The sequence below is a fragment of the Oncorhynchus mykiss genome, chromosome 30, assembly GCF_057628025.1.
Source record: "Oncorhynchus mykiss isolate SJ-2025 chromosome 30, ASM5762802v1, whole genome shotgun sequence".
Lineage (NCBI taxonomy): Eukaryota > Metazoa > Chordata > Actinopteri > Salmoniformes > Salmonidae > Oncorhynchus > Oncorhynchus mykiss.
In genome coordinates, this window is record NC_143051.1 from 41,169,968 (window position 1) to 41,187,585 (window position 17,618).

Genomic DNA, 17,618 nt, shown 5'->3' on the forward strand with positions numbered 1-17,618 from the left:
GCTATGCCCTCACGATTCATCAAACAGTGAAAGCGTCAATACAAGACTAAGATTGAGTCCTACTACACCGGTTCTGACGCGTGTCGGATGTGGCAGGGCTTGGAAACTATTACAGACCACAAAGGGAAACCGAGCTGCCCAGTGGCACGAGCCTACCAACGAGCTAAATGCCATTTATGCTCGCTTCGAGGCAAGCAACACTGAAGCATGCATGAGAGCACCAGCTGTTCCGGACGACTGTGTGATCAAGCTCTCCGTAGCCAGCCGATGTGAGCAAGACCTTAAAACAGGTCAACATTCACAAGGCCGCGGGGCCAGACGGATTACCAGGATGTGTACTGGTCAACCTCTCCAAGACAAAGTCTGTAATACGTACGTGTTTCAAGCAGACCACCATAGTCCCTGTGCTCAAGAAAGTGAAAGTAGTCTGCCTAAATGACTACCACCCCGAAGTGCTTTGAAAGGCTGGTCATCGCTCATCATTCCGGAAACCCTAGACCCACTCCAATTCGCATACCAACCCAAAAGATCCACAGATGACGCAAACTCAATCGCACTCCACACTGCTCCACACTGCCCACACTGCTTAATGTAAGTCTGGAAGAAGAGTTTACAGTCTAATCAAACACCTAGTTATTTGTAAATGTCCACATATTCTAAGTTAGAACTGCACAGAGTAGTGATGCTGGATGGGCGGGAGGGTGAGGGCAGCGATCGGTTGAAGAGCATGCATTTAGTTTTACTTGCATTTAAGAGCAGTTGGAGGCATTGAAGCTCGTCTGGAGGTTACTTAACACAGTGTCCAAAGAAGGGCCAGAAGTATACAGAATAGTGTCATCTGGTTTGAGGTGGATCAGAGAATCACCAGCAGCAAGAGCAACAACATTGATGTATACAGAGAAAAGAGTCGGACCGAGAATTGAACACTGTGGCACCCTCTTAAAGACTGCCAGAGTTCCGGACAACAGTCCCTTCGATTTGACACACTGAACTCTGTCTTAGAAGTAATTGGTGAACCAGACGAGGCAGTCGTTTAAGAAACCAAGGCGGTTGAGTCTGCTGATAAGAATGTGGTGATTGACAGAGTTGAAAGCCTTCGCCAAGTCGATGAATATGGCTGCACAGTACTGTCTTTTATCGATGGCGGTTATGATATTGTTTAGTACCTTGAGCGTGGCTGAGGTGCACCCATGACCAGCTCGGAAACAGATTGCATAGCGGAGAAGGTACGGTGGGATTCGAAATGGTCGGTGATCTGTTTGTTAACTTGGCTTTCGAAGACCTTAGAAAGGCAGGTTAGGATAGATATAGGTCTGTAACAGTTTGGGTCTAGAGTGTCTCCCCCTTTGAAGAGGGGAATGACCGCGGCAGCTTTCCAATCTTTGGGGATCTCAGACGATACGAAAGAGAGGTTGAACAGGCTAGTAATAGGGCTTGCAACTATTGCGGTGGATAATTTTAGAAAGTGGGTCCAGATTGTCTAGCCCAGCTGATTTATAGGGGTCCAGATTTTGCAGCTCTTTCAGAACATCAGCTATTTGGATTTGGGTGAAGGAGAAATGGGGGAGTTTTGGGCAAGTTGCTGTGGGGGTGCAGGGCTGTTGACCAGGGTAGGGGTGGCCAGGTGGAAAGCATGGGTAGGGGTGGCCAGGTGGAAAGCATGGCCAGCCGTAGAAAAATGCTTATTGAAATTCTCAATCATCCTCGATTTATAGGTGGTGACAGTGTTTCCTAGCCTCAGTGCAGTGGTCAGCTGGGAGGAGGTGCTCTTATTCTCTATGGACTTTACAGTGTCACAGAACTTTTTGGAGTTTGTGCTGCATGATGCAACTTTCTGTTTGAAAAAGCTAACCTTTGCTTTCCTGACTGCCTGTGTAAATTGGTTCATAACTTCCTGAAAAGTTTCATATCACGGGGGCTATTCGATGCTAAAGTAGTACGCCACAGGAAGTGTTTGTGCTTGTCAAGGGCAGTCAGGTCTGGAGTGAACCAAGGGCTATATCTGTTCCTGGTTCTAAAACTAAGCTAAGGACCCTGGGACTAAACACCTCCCTCTGCAACTGGATCTTGGACTTACTGATGACCGCCCCAGGTGGTAAGGGTAGGCAACAACACATCTGCCACTCTTATCCTCAACACGGGGGCCCCTCAGGGGTGTGTGCTTAGTCCACTCCAGTACTCCCTTTTCACCCACAACTGCGTGGCCAAGCACACCTCCAACACCATCATTAAGTTTGCTGACCACACAACAACAACGATGAGACAGCCTATAGGGATTTAAGATCACCCATGTGGTGCCAGGACAACGACCTCTCCCTCAATGTGAGCAAGACAAAGGAGATGATCGTGGACTACAGAAAAAGGGGGGCTGAACATGCCCTCATTCACATCGATGGGGTTGTAGTCGAGTGGGTTGAGAGTTTCAAGTTCCTTGGTGTCCACATCACCAACAAACTATCATGGTCTAGTCACACTAAGACATTCATGAAGAAGGCACGAAGGCATATTTTCCCCTCAGGAGACTGAACATTTTTGCATGTGTCCCCAAATCCACAAAAAGTTATACAGCCTCACCATCGAGAGCATCCTGACCGGTTGCATCACTGCCTGGTATGGCAACTGCTCATCATCCAAATGTACGGCACTACAGAGGGTAGTGTGTACGGCCCAGTACATCACTTGGGCCAAGCTTCCTGCCATCCAGGATCTATATACTAGGTGGTGTCAGAGGAAGGCCCCAAAAATTGCCAAAGACGCCAGTCATCCAAGTCATAGACTGTTCTCTCTGCTACCACACGGCAAGCGGTACCGGAGTGCAAAGTCTAGGTCCAAAAGGCTTCTTAACAGCTTCTACCCCCAAGCCATAAAACTGCTGAACAATTAATCAAATGGCCACGCGGACTATTTACACTGCTACTACTCAGTGTTTATTATCTATGCATAGTCACTTTACCACTACCTACATGTGCAAATTACCTCGACTAACCTGTACCCCCACACATTGACTCGGTACCGGAAAATATTTACAAAATAAATAATAAAATAAATAAAAAGTAACACAATAAAATAACAATACCGAGGCTATATACAGGGGGTATATAGCCTCGGTATTGTTATTTTATTGTGTTACTTTTTATTTATTTTATTATTTATTTAGTAAATATTTTCCTAACTCTATTTATTGAACTGCATTGTTGGTTAAGGGCTTTTAAATAAGCATTTCACCTGTTGTATTCGGCGCATGTGACAAATAAAATGATTTGTGTTGTGGAAAATCTACACAGGTGAGTGCCCTATGTCAAAGCTACTGTAAGCCCATTACACCCAATAATAGAGTTACCTTCATTAGAATGAAATAGAAGATCCTACGGAGCATCAGTAATTGGTCAGCACAGACTAAAAGGGAGCATTGGAGCAATTTATCAAAGAGCTGTAATAAGTGTCAAAATCAGATTTGACATTAAATTCACGTAATCAATATGTCAAGTCTATTTTCTGTATGATGGTTGTGAATGAGATCATTTTAAATGCTGCAGGATCATGTATCTATTTGACATTTCTTGACAAAATTATGTTAGCCATCCCCTGGGTGGAACACTAAAGCATTTATATCGCAGAAATGTTAGCTGTGTGGAAGAACATTTTGTCATTTGTATTTTCTACAACATTTTCAGATTTGTATATGTGTTGGAAAGACCTACCATTATGCTATTATGCTACTGTATCTTGTTAATAAATGGAGAAACGGCTTTTCTAGCCTAATTACATTTGACTGGGTTTGTTCTGGAATTCCAGTGCACCCTGTTTAAGTAGGAGTGACCAATGCAAATGAAATGACCAGCCATAATGGCCGGGCTTCTGGTTTAAAGATGTCTCCACAGTATTTCCACTATACTCTGTGCTCAAGGAAGATCTGCAAACACATAATAAAATGCTCACGCATGCTCTGTGTTTAGTGGAGATTGTTTTTGGTGCCACGTTAGCAAACTGTTGGTCAGTGTTGTGTTTGGGCTTCATGCTGGCTTTCGGGCCCATTAGCCCTATAAGCTGAACCCCACTCACTATGAGTGCTCTCTCAGCCTTGGGGGAATCGCTGCTTTAGGAAACTCCATCTCCACTGGAGGCCTGCCTTCGTTACCTGGCAACTGCCACACACAACAGGAAACAGACTGGGGGACTCTGTTACAACGCCAGAGAAAAAAGGAGCACATTGATGATGGGAGACAGGAAGGCTGAGTGGTAGGGAGGATAGAGTGTGGGTGGTGCACTTAAATGTACACAAAGAGCTAACATAAATGACATGCATATCATTCTCTACTGGGTCAAAGTAGAGGAGAGATTGACATCATCACTACTTGTCCTTGTGGTAGGCATTGACATGTTGAAAGCAACAAGCTGTCTGATTAAATGACTAGCACACAGCTCAGACACCCATGCATACCCCACAAGACATGCCAACAAGGGTCTCTTCACAGTCCCCAAAACCAGAACACATTTTCAATTGTTGTGAAGAAGGCTTCAGGGCACCCAAGAAAGTCCAGCAAGCACCAGGACCATCTCCTAAAGTTGATTCCGAAGCTGGATCGGGGCACCACCAGTACAGAGCTTGCTCAGGAAGTGAGGCAAATACTTTTGGAGGATGGCCTGGTGTCAAGAAGGGCAGGAAAGAAGCCACTTCTCTCCAGGAAAAACATCAGGGACAGACTGATATTCTGCATAAGGTACAGGGATTGGACTGCTGAGGACTGGGGTAAAGTCATTTTCTCTGATGAATCCCCTTTCCGATTGTTTGGGGCATCCGGCGCAAAAAGCTTGTCTGGAGAAGACAAGGTGAGCGCTACCATCGGTTCTGTGTCATGCCAACAGTAAAGCATCCTGAGACTGTTCAAGTGTGGGGTTGCTTCTCAGCCAAGGGAGTGGGCTCACTCACCATTTTGCCTAAGAACACAGCCATGAATAAAGAATGGTACCAACACATCTTCCCGAGAGCAACTTCTCCCAACCATCCAGGAACAGTTTGGTGACGAACAATGCCTTTTCCAGCATGATGGAGCACCTTGCCATAAGGCAAAAGTGATAACTAAGTGGCTTGGGGAACAAAACATAGATATTTTGGTTCCATGGCTAGGAAACTCCCCAGACCTTAATCCCATTGAGAACTTGTGGTCAATCCTCAAGAGGGCGGGTGGACAAACAAAAACCCACAAATTCTGACAAACTCCAAGCATTGATTAAGTAACAATGGGCTGCCATCAGTCAGGATGTGGCCCAGAAATTAATTGACAGCATGCCAGGGCTGATTGCAGAGGTCTTGAAAAAGAAGGGTCAACACAGCAAATATTGACTCTTTGCATCAACTTCATGTAATTGTCAATAAAAGCCTTTGACACGTATGAAATACTTGTAATTATACTTCAGTATTCCATAGTAACATCTGACACAAATATATAGACACTGAAGCAGCAAACTTTGTGGAAATTAATATTTGTGTCATTCTCAACACTTTTGGCCATGACTGTACACAGAGCCATTACTACATGGAACTCTATTCCACATTAAGTAACTCAGGCAAGCAGTACAATTAGATTAACCCCCCCCCCCCCCCCAGATAAAACTACACCTCATGGAACAATGCAAACTGTAAAGAGACACCCACACAGGCAGATATGTAGTGGTGTAATGATGTTATACACTCAAAAAATTAGGGGTTCAACAAGGGTTCTTCTTAGATCCTCAAAGATCTCCACGAAATATTCTTCCAAGAACCCATAGGAGGTGGAGTTCATCGAGGAACCTCGTTAGTTGGTGTGGGTACTTGCAGGAACTTCATTTCCCAACTGAAACATTTGGATTTGAAAGGACAGCAGGGGCAGGCACTTAACTGAACAATGTAAAGATCTCCTTAATTTAAGGTAAGGTTTGTCCCTTGTATGATCTACATTTATATTGTTTTCTGATGACACCATCTATCTTTTCGTATTTGTGCGAAACTTTCTAAAACACAATTCAATGGATATCATTCAACAAAGAGGTAAGAATATGTTGAAGGCTAGCTTTATTGGTGCAGATGACAGAACTGCTCACGTTTGTGTATGTGTCTGCAGGTATAAAGACAAGGAGGCATACAAATTGGTATTGGTATGTAATGCAGATCGGATTTACCATCCTCCTCCCTTACCTCGTCAGTGAATTTACCCTACCGGTCAAAAGTTTTAGAACACCTACTCATTCAAGGGTTTGAATGAAATAACACATATGGAATCATGTAGTAACCAAAAAAGGGTTAAACAAATCAAAATATATTTTATATTTGAGGTTCTTCAAAAAGCCACCCTTTGCCTCTATGATAGCTTTGCACAGTATTGGCATTCTCTCAACTAGCTTCACCTGGAATGCATTTCCAACAGTCTTGAAGGAATTCCCACATATGCTGAGCACTTGTTGGCTGCTTTTCCTTCATTATTTTTATTTTATTTATTTCACCTTTATTTAACCAGGTAGGCAAGTTGAGAACAAGTTCTCATTTACAATTGCGACCTGGCCAAGATAAAGCAAAGCAGTTCGACACATACAACGACACAGAGTTACACATGGAGTAAAACAAACATACAGTCAATAATATAGTATAAACAAGTCTATATACGATGTGAGCAAATGAGGTGAGATAAGGGAGGTAAAGGCAAAAAGGCCATGGTGGCAAAGTAGATACAATATAGCAAGTAAAACACTGGAACAGTAGATTTGTAATGGGAGAATGTGCAAAGTAGAAATAAAAATAATGGGGGTGCAAAGGAGCAAAATAAATAAATCAATTAAATACAGTAGGGAAAGAGGTAGTTGTTTGGGCTAAATTATAGGTGGGCTATGTACAGGTGCAGTAATCTGTGAGCTGCTCTGACAGTTGGTGCTTAAAGCTAGTGAGGGAGATAAGTGTTTCCAGTTTCAGAGATTTTTGTAGTTCGTTCCAGTCATTGGCAGCAGAGAACTGGAAGGAGAGGCGGCCAAAGAAAGAATTGGTTTTGGGGGTGACTAGAGAGATATACCTGCTGGAGCGTGTGCTACAGGTGGGAGATGCAATGGTGACCAGCGAGCTGAGATAAGGGGGGACTTTACCTAGCAGGGTCTTGTAGATGACATGGAGCCAGTGGGTTTGGCGACGAGTATGAAGCGAGGGCCAGCCAACGAGAGCGTACAGGTCGCAATGGTGGGTAGTATACGGGGCTTTGGTGACAAAACGGATTGCACTGTGATAGACTGCATCCAATTTGTTGAGTAGGGTATTGGAGGCTATTTTGTAAATGACATCGCCAAAGTCGAGGATTGGTAGGATGGTCAGTTTTACAAGGGTATGTTTGGCAGCATGAGTGAAGGATGCTTTGTTGCGAAATAGGAAGCCAATTCTAGATTTAACTTTGGATTGGAGATGTTTGATATGGGTCTGGAAGGAGAGTTTACAGTCTAACCAGACACCTAAGTATTTGTAGTTGTCCACGTATTCTAAGTCGGAGCCGTCCAGAGTAGTAATGTTGGACAGGCGGGTAGGTACAGGTAGCGATCGGTTGAAGAGCATGCATTTAGTTTTACTTGTATTTAAGAGCAATTGGAGGCCACGGAAGGAGAGTTGTATGGCATTGAAGCTTGCCTGGAGGGTTGTTAACACAGTGTCCAAAGAAGGGCCAGAAGTATACAGAATGGTGTCGTCTGCGTAGAGGTGGATCAGAGACTCACCAGCAGCAAGAGCGACCTCATTGATGTATACAGAGAAGAGAGTCGGTCCAAGAATTGAACCCTGTGGCACCCCCATAGAGACTGCCAGAGGTCCGGACAGCAGACCCTCCGATTTGACACACTGAACTCTATCAGAGAAGTAGTTGGTGAACCAGGCGAGGCAATCATTTGAGAAACCAAGGCTGTCGAGTCTGCCGATGAGGATGTGGTGATTGACAGAGTCGAAAGCCTTGGCCAGATCAATGAATATGGCTGCACAGTAATGTTTTTAATGGATGGCGGTTAAGATATCATTTAGGACCTTGAGCGTGGCTGAGGTGCACCCATGACCAGCTCTGAAACCAGATTGCATAGCAGAGAAGGTATGGTGAGATTCGAAATGGTCAGTAATCTGTTTGTTGACTTGGCTTTCGAAGACCTTAGAAAGGCATGGTAGGATAGATATAGGTCTGTAGCAGTTTGGGTCAAGAGTGTCACCCCCTTTGAAGAGGGGGATGACCGCAGCTGCTTTCCAATCTTTGGGAATCTCAGACGACACGAAAGAGAGGTTGAACAGGCTAGTAATAGGGGTGGCAACAATTTTGGCAGATAATTTTAGAAAGAAAGGGTCCAGATTGTCAAGCCCGGCTGATTTGTAGGGGTCCAGATTTTGCAGCTCATTCAGAACATCAGCTGAGCAGATTTGGGAGAAGGAGAAATGGTGGAGGCTTGGGCGAGTTGTTGTGGGGGGTGCAGTGCTGTTGACCGGGGTAGGAGTAGCCAGGTGGAAAGCATGGCCAGCCGTAGAAAAATGCTTATTGAATATCTCAATTATGGTGGATTTATCAGTGGTGACAGTGTTTCCTATCTTCAGTGCAGTGGGCAGCTGGGAGGAGGGGTTGTTATTCTCCATGGACTTTACAGTGTCCCAGAACTTTTTTGAGTTAGTGTTGCAGGAAGCAAATTTCTGCTTGAAAAAGCTAGCCTTGGCTTTTCTAACTGCCTGTGTATAATGGTTTCTAGCTTCCCTGAACAGCTGCATATCACGGGGGCTGTTCGATGCTAATGCAGAACGCCATAGGATGTTTTTTTGTTGGTTAAGGGCAGTCAGGTCTGGGGAGAACCAAGGGCTATATCTATTCCTGGTTCTAAATTTCTTGAATGGGGAATGTTTATTTAAGATGGTTAGGAAGGCATTTAAAAAAAATATCCAGGCATCCTCTACTGACGGGATGAGATCAATATCCTTCCAGGATACCCCGGCCAGGTCGATTAGAAAGGCCTGCTCGCTGAAGTGTTTCAGGGAGCGTTTTACAGTGATGAGTGGAGGTCGTTTGACCGCTGACCCATTACGGATGCAGACAATGAGGCAGTGATCGCTGAGATCTTGGTTGAAAACAGCAGAGGTGTATTTAGAGGGCAAGTTGGTTAAGATGATATCTATGAGGGTGCCCGTGTTTAAGGCTTTGGGGAGGTACCTGGTAGGTTCATTGATAATTTGTGTGAGGTTGAGGGCATCAAGTTTAGATTGTAGGATGGCTGGGGTGTTAAGCATGTTCCAATTTAGGTTGCCTAGCAGCACAAGCTCTGAAGATAGATGGGGGCAATCAGTTCACATATGGTGTCCAGAGCACAGCTGGGGGCAGAGGGTGGTCTATAGCAGGCGGCAACGGTGAGAGACTTGTTTTTAGAGAGGTGGATTTTTAAAAGTAGAAGTTCAAATTGTTTGGGTACAGACCTGGATAGTAGGACAGAACTCTGCAGGCTATCTTTGCAGTAGATTGCAACACTTTGGCAGTTCTATCTTGTCTGAAAATGTTGTAGTTTGGAATTAAAATGTCTGAATTTTTGGTGGTCTTCCTAAGCCAGGATTCAGACACAGCTAGAACATCCGGGTTGGCAGAGTGTGCTAAAGCAGTGAATAGAACAAACTTAGGGAGGAGGCTTCTAATGTTAACATGCATGAAACCAAGGCTATTACGGTTACAGAAGTCGTCAAAAGAGAGCGCCTGGGGAATAGGAGTGGAGCTAGGCACTGCAGGGCCTGGATTCACCTCTACATCGCTAGATGAACAGAGTAGGAGTAGAATAAGGGTGCGGCTAAAAGCAATAAGAATTGGTCGTTTAGAACGTCTGGAACAGAGAGTAAAAGGAGGTTTCTGGGGGCGATAAAATAGCATCAAGGTATAATGTACAGACAAAGGTAAGGTAGGATGTGAATACAGTGGAGGTAAACCTAGGTATTGAGTGATGAAGAGAGAGATTTTGTCTCTAGAAACATCATTGAAACCAGGAGATGTCATTGCATGTGTGGGTGGTGGAACTAATAGGTTGGACAAGGTACAATGAGTAGGACCAGAGGCTCTACAGTGAAATAAGCCAACAAACACCAACCAGAACAGCAATGGACAAGGCATATTGACATGAAGGAGAGGCATGCTCAGTCGAGTGATCAAAAGGGTCCAGTGAGTGGAGAGGTTGGTTGGGGGTCACGGCGATTTAGACAGCTAAATCGGTAGCAAGCTAGCATAGGAGCAAGCTAGCATAAGATGGAGGTCTGTTATTAGCCAACTCTTGCGTTCCGTCAGTAGATCAGTGGGTTTCCGTGTGGTAGAGGGGATGAATCCAAATCACACAACAACAACAAAAATAAAAACAATAGACATAGTTATAGAGGCCCAAGAAGAAAAATAAATAAATAAAAACAAAATAAAAATTGTCTGATTGTCTATTCAGATAGCAGCCGATAAGATAGCCAACGGCTAGCAGGCCGCAGATGGGCGGCTCGAATCATCCCAAACCATCTCAATTTGGTTGAGGTGGGTCTTCCAATCCTGTGGCAGTCCTCACGAGCGCCAGTTTCATCATAGCGCTTGATGGTTTTTGTAACTGCACTTGAAAAAACTTTCAGAGTTCTTGAAATGTTCCGTATTGACTGAACTTCATGTCTTAAACTAATGATGAACTGTAGTTTCTCTTTGCTTATTTGAGCTGTTCTTAACATAATATGGACTTGGTCTTTTGCCAAAGAGGGCTATCTTCTGTAAACCCCTCCTACCTTGTCACAACACAACTGATTGGCTCAAACACATTACAAAGGAAAGAAATTCCACAAATGAACTTTTATGAAGGCTCACCTTGTCACGCCCTGGCCATAGAGAGGCTTTTATTCTCTGTTTTGGGTATGCCAGGGTGTGACTAGGGTGGGCATTCTAGTTTCTTTATTTATATGCTTTCTATTTCTGTGTTTTAGCAGGGTATGGTTCTCAATCAGGGACAGCTGTCTATCGTTGTCTCTGACTGGGAATCACACTTAGGCAGCCTTTTTTCCTTTGTATTTTGTGGGTAGTTGACTTTGTTAGTGGCACTATAGCCCTACTAAGCTTCACGGTCGTTTCTTTGTTTCTTGTTTTGTTGGTGACATTTATATAAATTAAAGGAAAATGTATGCTCACCACACCGCACCTTGGTCCGGTCATTTCCACGACGACGTCCGTGACACACCTGTTAATTTAAATGCATTCCAGGTAACTACCTCATGAAGCTGGTTAAGAGAATGCCAAGAGTGTGCAAAGCTATCACCTAGGCAAAGGGTGGCTATTTGAAGAATCTCAAATTTAAAATATATTTAAAAAATGTAACCCTTTTTTGGTTACTACATTATTCTACATTGTAGAAAATAGTAAAAGTAAAGGAAAAACCCTTGAATGAGTAGATGTTCTAAAACGTTTGATCGGTACTGTATTTATTACATTTTTTATTAAACCTTTATTTAACTAGGCAAGTCAGATAAGAACAAATTCTTATTTACAATGATGGCCTATCCCAGCCAAACACTAACCCGGACGATGCTGAGCCAATTGTGCACCGCCCTATGAGACTCCCAGTCATGGCCAGTTGTGATACAGCCTGGAATCGAACCAGGGTCTGTAGTGACACTTCTAACACTGAGATGCAGTGCCTTAAACTGCTGCTCATCCCATAGGCTTCTACATTATTCACATTGACCACATTAACCAAGGTATGAATACTGTTGTGTGCATGTTTTGTTGATCATCTGTGTAACTACTATTTTTTTGGTTCACAGACTTCACCCTATCTACACTGAATATAACAGGAAAGCTGTTTGATCACCATGCACCCCAAAAGTCATTCTGGCTATGGATTGGGAGAACATCAACACATTAACATCAACATGTCAGAGGATATACACATTGGACTTGGGGCTCTGCTGGGTGTTTACCTCAAATTTGGTTTTTAATTCTGCTTTGCCACTAAAATCATAATAAACACTGAAAACTAAAATAGTGTGTTATTGTTATGCATATTATTATTAATAATAATAGGGGAGGGGGGGACTCCCAGTCATGGGGGGTAGTAAAAATGTTCCCCAAAAGGTTCTTCAAAAGGTTAGGTTCTTTGAGGAGCTATTAAAAGGGATTATTTGAAGAACATATATGGGTCCCCCCACAGTTTCAATTTGAAGAACCCCTAAGGATACTCCAGGAAGCTTTAATCTTTAGATTATAATTTTTTTGTAAATATGATTTTTTTGATAGGCCTTAATGTGTTTGAACCCCAGGAAGAGTAATAGGGATCCCAAAAAATACAAATACAAATGGCATATCCATTATCTGATCTTCCTTCTCATGCTCTTTACATGTAAATATTGCATTTCATTTTCCACTAGCCTGCAGCGCTCTCTGAACAGCAACTGTCGCTGCCAGCTCAGCTAATCAACCACGTGTTGAAGTAGCTGAAAACCCAGTGAGTGGAGTGAATCTCAATTAAACGTATCTGCTGGTCAGACATGGAGATGCATCACTGTCCAATGGGCGGTGCGCTTGCGCTGAAGGTGATCCCGGGTTTATATTCGCCAAGGAGCTCTCTGCAACACATGCCCAGACCAGCTAGGATCCCCTTCCACAAAATCAATCAAGTATCACAAATCAGTCGCTCAAATAATATTTACTCTCCATGGGAATCACACATTGAATCCCGTCCCTGCGTTTTATTTCTTTACTCTATCCAATTGTATCCAAAAGTGTTTCACTCTGCAGATACGATTTGTATTTTTCTACGAGTCGCTTTTAAAATAATCTACATTCATTTTTTTCTTTCTCAATTAAACAGATTTGCCATAGTTTTGAAGTTTTGTTAAAATATAGCGAGAGCGCCTCAACATCATCATTAGAGTCCTAAAGCGAAGCTTTATGGCTATTGGATAACGCAGACCTGTGGCTGTCTTCAAAGTTCGATTTCGGACGTGCGGTTTCCTTGTCTGTAGGAAAAAAATGAAATCTGCTGAAGAGGGTGAGTAGGCTCTTCCTTTTACTTTTGAATGTCAGACTGCGTTTTAGAGTAATATTGCATTCATAAACGATAATTCCATCGACATGGATGATTTTGCGTGTTGGATAGCTGCCTGTCTTGTCTAGTGCTGCACTTTCTCTTCGGGTGTCTGTGAATGGGTTTCTCCTCTGTTTCGATGGCCTACTATTATAAATGTATGACAATGTAGAAGCCTACTGAATACTGAGATGATTATACGATATGTTAACAATAATGACAGCTTAATTTACCCGATCAAAAATATAAACGCAACATACTACAATTTCAAGTTATAGTTCATATAAGTAAATCAGTCAATTGGAATAAATTCATTAGGTCCTAATCTGTGGATATCACATGACTGACAATACATTCATGTGAATTGAAATTGAATTTAAAAAATAGGTAGGAGCATGGATCAGAAAACCAGTCAGTATCTGGTGTGAACCCCATTCGTGACACGTCTCTTTCACATAGAGTTGATCAGGCTGTTGATTGTGGCCTGTGGAATGTTCACCCACTCCTCTTCAATGGTTGTGCAAAGTTGCTGGACATTGTCAGGAACTGGAACACGCTGTAGTACTCGTCGAAACAGACCATCCCAAACATGTTCAATGGGTGATATGTCTGGTGAGAATGCAGGCCATGCTGAAACATGAGGTGATAGCGGTGGATAAATGGTACAACAATGGGCCTCCAGGATCTCGTTACGGTATCTCAGTGCATTCAAATTGCCGTCAATAAAATGCAATTGTGATTGTTGTCTGTAGCTCATTCCTGCCCATAACATAACCCCACCCCCACCATTGGGCACTCTTGATAACGTTGGCATCAGCAAATTGCTGGCCCACACGACCCCATACACGCTGTCTGCCATCTGCCCGGTACAGTTGAAACCGGGGTTCATCCCTGAAGAGCACACTTCTCCAGCTTGCCAGTGGCCACTGAAGGTGAACATTTGCCCACTGAAGTGGGTTAAGACACCGAACTGCAGTCAGGTCAATACCCTGGTGAGGACAACAAGCATGCAGATGAGCTTCCCTGAGACGGTTTCTGACAGTTTGTGTGGAAATTCTTTGATTGTGCTAACCCACTGTCATCAGCTGCCTGGGTGGCTGGTCTAAGATGATCCCGCAGGTGAAGAAGCTGGATGTGGAGGTCCTTGGCTGGCATGGTTACACGTGGTCTGCGGTTATGAGGCCGGTTGGACGAACTTGGCCAAATTTTCAAAAATTAAGTTGGAGGTGGTTTATGGTAAAGAAATTAACATAACATTATCTGACAAAAGCTCTGGTGGACATACCTGCAGTCAGCATGCCAATTGCACACTCCCTCAACATCTGTTGCATTGTGTTGTGAGACTGCACATTTTAGAGTGGTGTTTTGTTGTCCGTCCCCAACACAAGGTGTACCTGTGTAATGATCATGCTGTTTAATCAGATTCTTGACAATCATCACCTGTCAGATGGATGGATTACCTTGGCAAAGGAGAAATGCTCACTAACAGGGATGTAAATAAATGTGTGCACAATTTGAGCTAAGTAATATTTTTGTGTGTGAAAAAAAATCATGGATCTTTTATTTCAGCTCATGAAACATGGGACCAACACTTCACATGTTGCGTGTATATTTTTGTTCAGTATATATCCATGGTAGCTACTTACGTTATGAAATAATTATTTGGTTTCATCAAAAGGTTTATATAGTACCCATTAAAATTGTATGTATTGAGGGGAAAAATGGTTTATACTGTACATATTGGGGATATGTTTATATTGCCTTAAGGAATGATGAACTTTGAAACACATGGGTCTTTATTATGAGAGCTACATTACATTATGAGGCACCCCTCATATGAGTAGGGAGTGGTGGGTGTGGCAGCGGTGGCACAAAAAGCTCTCATTCAGGATGGTTTACTCAAATTGGTAATCCATGCCTCTGTCTTTTCTTGCATGAGTAAACATTTGAAGAGAAATTGACCCAAAATGTACAGTGTTTCAGTGTGTAAGTCTAGATTTAATACAATTCAGTCAGAGAGCGCACACAACTACCAGTGGTTCTCTATGCAATCCAGTAAGAATTGACATGGAAACATTGCAAAGCTGTGACACCACTGTGATGTTAAGGTTGTTACATTGTGATTATGTTGTGGGAGTCATGTGGTGGTGCACTGATGTCATGTCTTTATGGTTGCCTCAGTAGTCTCTTAATTCACAGCAGACAGGAGCTCTGGCGACTGCATGCTGTCTGAGACTGGACTGGTCTTAAGAGCTGACTAGTAAGATTACTCAGGTCCGTGTACCCTTAACCACCTCTTCCCCCATTCTCCTCTGTCTGTGCCACATGGGTAGTCAGTCTGGCTCTTATTCCCTCATACCCAGTAAGGGAGCTGGCATCTTGAACCTCCCCTGTTGGGTACAGATTGCACCTTTAGTCATGCAAACTAGCCATGTGGCACCCCATCATGAGCAACACCATCACAGCAGCTTTCTTTGTAATTAACTGGCAACTACAGTATGTTTTTCAGTGTGTGAGCCAATGAGAGTATTTATGGACCCTAATTCTAACTCATTCTATGTATTTGCTTTTCAGATGCATACAGCCACACCCCCAACACCAGTCTCTCCCTGGGCAAATCCTGCCTGCCCTCCCAGTACCACAGTCTCCATTCTGGCCCCACCATCTCAGTGTCCATCAGCCAGCCTCCCAGCTACAGTGCCCAGAACAACATGAGGACAGTGGGTTACTACTCATCCCCTAGCATCCATCCAACCGAGGCCCCGGTCCTCGAGAGCCCTCGTATTGAGATCACAGCCTATGGGCAGTTTCCTGAGGAGGAGGTGGAAGAGAGCAACAACCTTCCTGTACCTAAACAGGTCAACTCCATTGTGACCCTGACGTTGCCCAACGCAGATGGCTACCGTGACCCCAGCTGCCTCAGCCCGGCCAGCAGTGTGTCGTCACGCAGCTGTCACTCCGAGGCCTCGTCCTACGAGTCGGGCTTCTCCTACAACTACGAAAACTCACCCCAGAACTCGCCCTGGCAGTCGCCCTGCGTCTCTCCCAAGGGCTCCTTCTCTCTCGCCCTGCCGGGTGAAGCTTGCACCCATGCGGGCTCCCCACATAACTCCCCCTCTACCTCCCCCCTTTCTAGTGTCATGGATGACAGCTGGATGGGCCAGCGGGGCTCCAGGCCCAACTCCCCTTGTGGTGGGAAGAGAAAATACAGCTTCAACGGAACCACAACCTCCAAGTCCCTATACTCCCCCAACCACTCCCCTGGGCCTTCCCCTCACACCTCCCCACGCCTCAGTGTCACAGACGAGTCCTGGATGCCTAACAACACCAACCAGTACACCAACTCAGCCATAGTTGCAGCCATCAATGCTCTGACCACAGACGGTGTGGCAGACCTGGGTGAGGGCATCCCTCTGAAGGCCCGGAAGACCAGCCTGGAGCCTGGGGCAGTTTGCCTGAAGGTCGAGCCTGGACGAGAGGATCTCAGCCCTGGGGAGCTTTGTCAGGATGAGTACTCCTCCTCCTGCCTGCCCTTAAAGAAGGAGAACTACTGTGGGGGGTTACTGGATGTGCCATCGCACCCATACTCATGGTCCAAGCTAAAGCAATATGTGAGGTAAGCTGAAGAAGACTTTGCCTGACTGAAATAATATTCATTATAAGGTTGACAGCTCCAGACAGCTAATGTTTATTGAGGTCAATATAAGTCAATTCAGAAATATCCATTATGAGGAAACATCCCAGCAAAGCACTGACAATCTACAGTTGTGTCTTGTTACATAGCAAACTTTAAATGTACCTTCTCCATCTTAGCCCATCTCTGCCAGCCCTTGACTGGCAGCTGCCATCCAGCTCCGGGCCATACAGCTTGCAGATCGAGGTGCAGCCCAAATCTCACCACCGTGCCCACTACGAGACTGAAGGGAGCAGAGGGGCAGTCAAGGCTCTGGCAGGAGGACACCCTGTGGTGCAGGTCTGCTATCCTCCTTATACTAACTGTACTGTAAACTAGAGTAGTCTACATGTAATACCATTAGCCCTATCACTTCTCGGGTTTACCATTTTCTCCAACTTATTTATACGATTACTTTCTCTCCAACTTATATCTCCAGCCCTTACATAGGTTAGTGGGTATGTGTTTTTTACATTTAAAAAAAATTATTACAAGTCTATAATGTTATTCGAAAGACGTCATAGTTCTGAATGAAATACCATAGGTATGCTATTAGACAGACCAGTCTGCTCAGTCAGTTCCTGTCCAGACGAGGGTGACTCAAACTTTTCCATTATGTCTCAAGTGCAGGCAGACAGTTGCAAAGCGAGGTAATGTGACCAGTAAAGCTTAGTCATGAGATTAAACCACAGTGACTTTGGTGGTCGAATCAGAAGTATTGAGTAATAGTAATTATTGGACTACAAGGCCGGTCTTCCCAATCATTTCACCACATCACTGACATGACTTCAACTTCTGAATAAACCACCGAATCTACTGTGAGAAGGGAAAGTAAGTCATCAAAGGTGTCTGCAGGCAAAGTTAGAATGTGTAGAGTGGTATCTACACA

General features: G+C 44.2%; 1 protein-coding gene and 1 long non-coding RNA gene across 6 annotated transcripts in view; one reads left to right on the forward strand and one right to left on the reverse strand.

The window, feature by feature from the left end:
* Window positions 1-17,618, reverse strand: part of LOC149970311 (uncharacterized) — a 431,327-nt gene that overhangs the window by 123,900 nt on the left and 289,809 nt on the right. The window lies entirely within an intron of this gene.
* Window positions 12,544-17,618, forward strand: part of LOC110496087 (nuclear factor of activated T-cells, cytoplasmic 1) — a 66,444-nt gene continuing 61,369 nt past the window's right edge. The window contains exons 1-4 of one of the 5 annotated variants that reach the window (XM_090228329.1): window positions 12,547-13,020; window positions 15,259-15,330; window positions 15,631-16,672; window positions 16,870-17,029. In XM_090228329.1, coding sequence (XP_090084455.1) covers window positions 15,768-16,672; window positions 16,870-17,029 — 1,065 coding nt within the window. In that variant the 5' untranslated portion in view covers window positions 12,547-13,020; window positions 15,259-15,330; window positions 15,631-15,767. Of the gene's footprint in view, window positions 13,021-15,258; window positions 15,331-15,630; window positions 16,673-16,869; window positions 17,030-17,618 lie in introns of all 5 variants that reach the window. The other 4 variants (XM_036971310.2, XR_016493691.1, XM_090228328.1 and 1 more) reach the window with 4 other exon arrangements.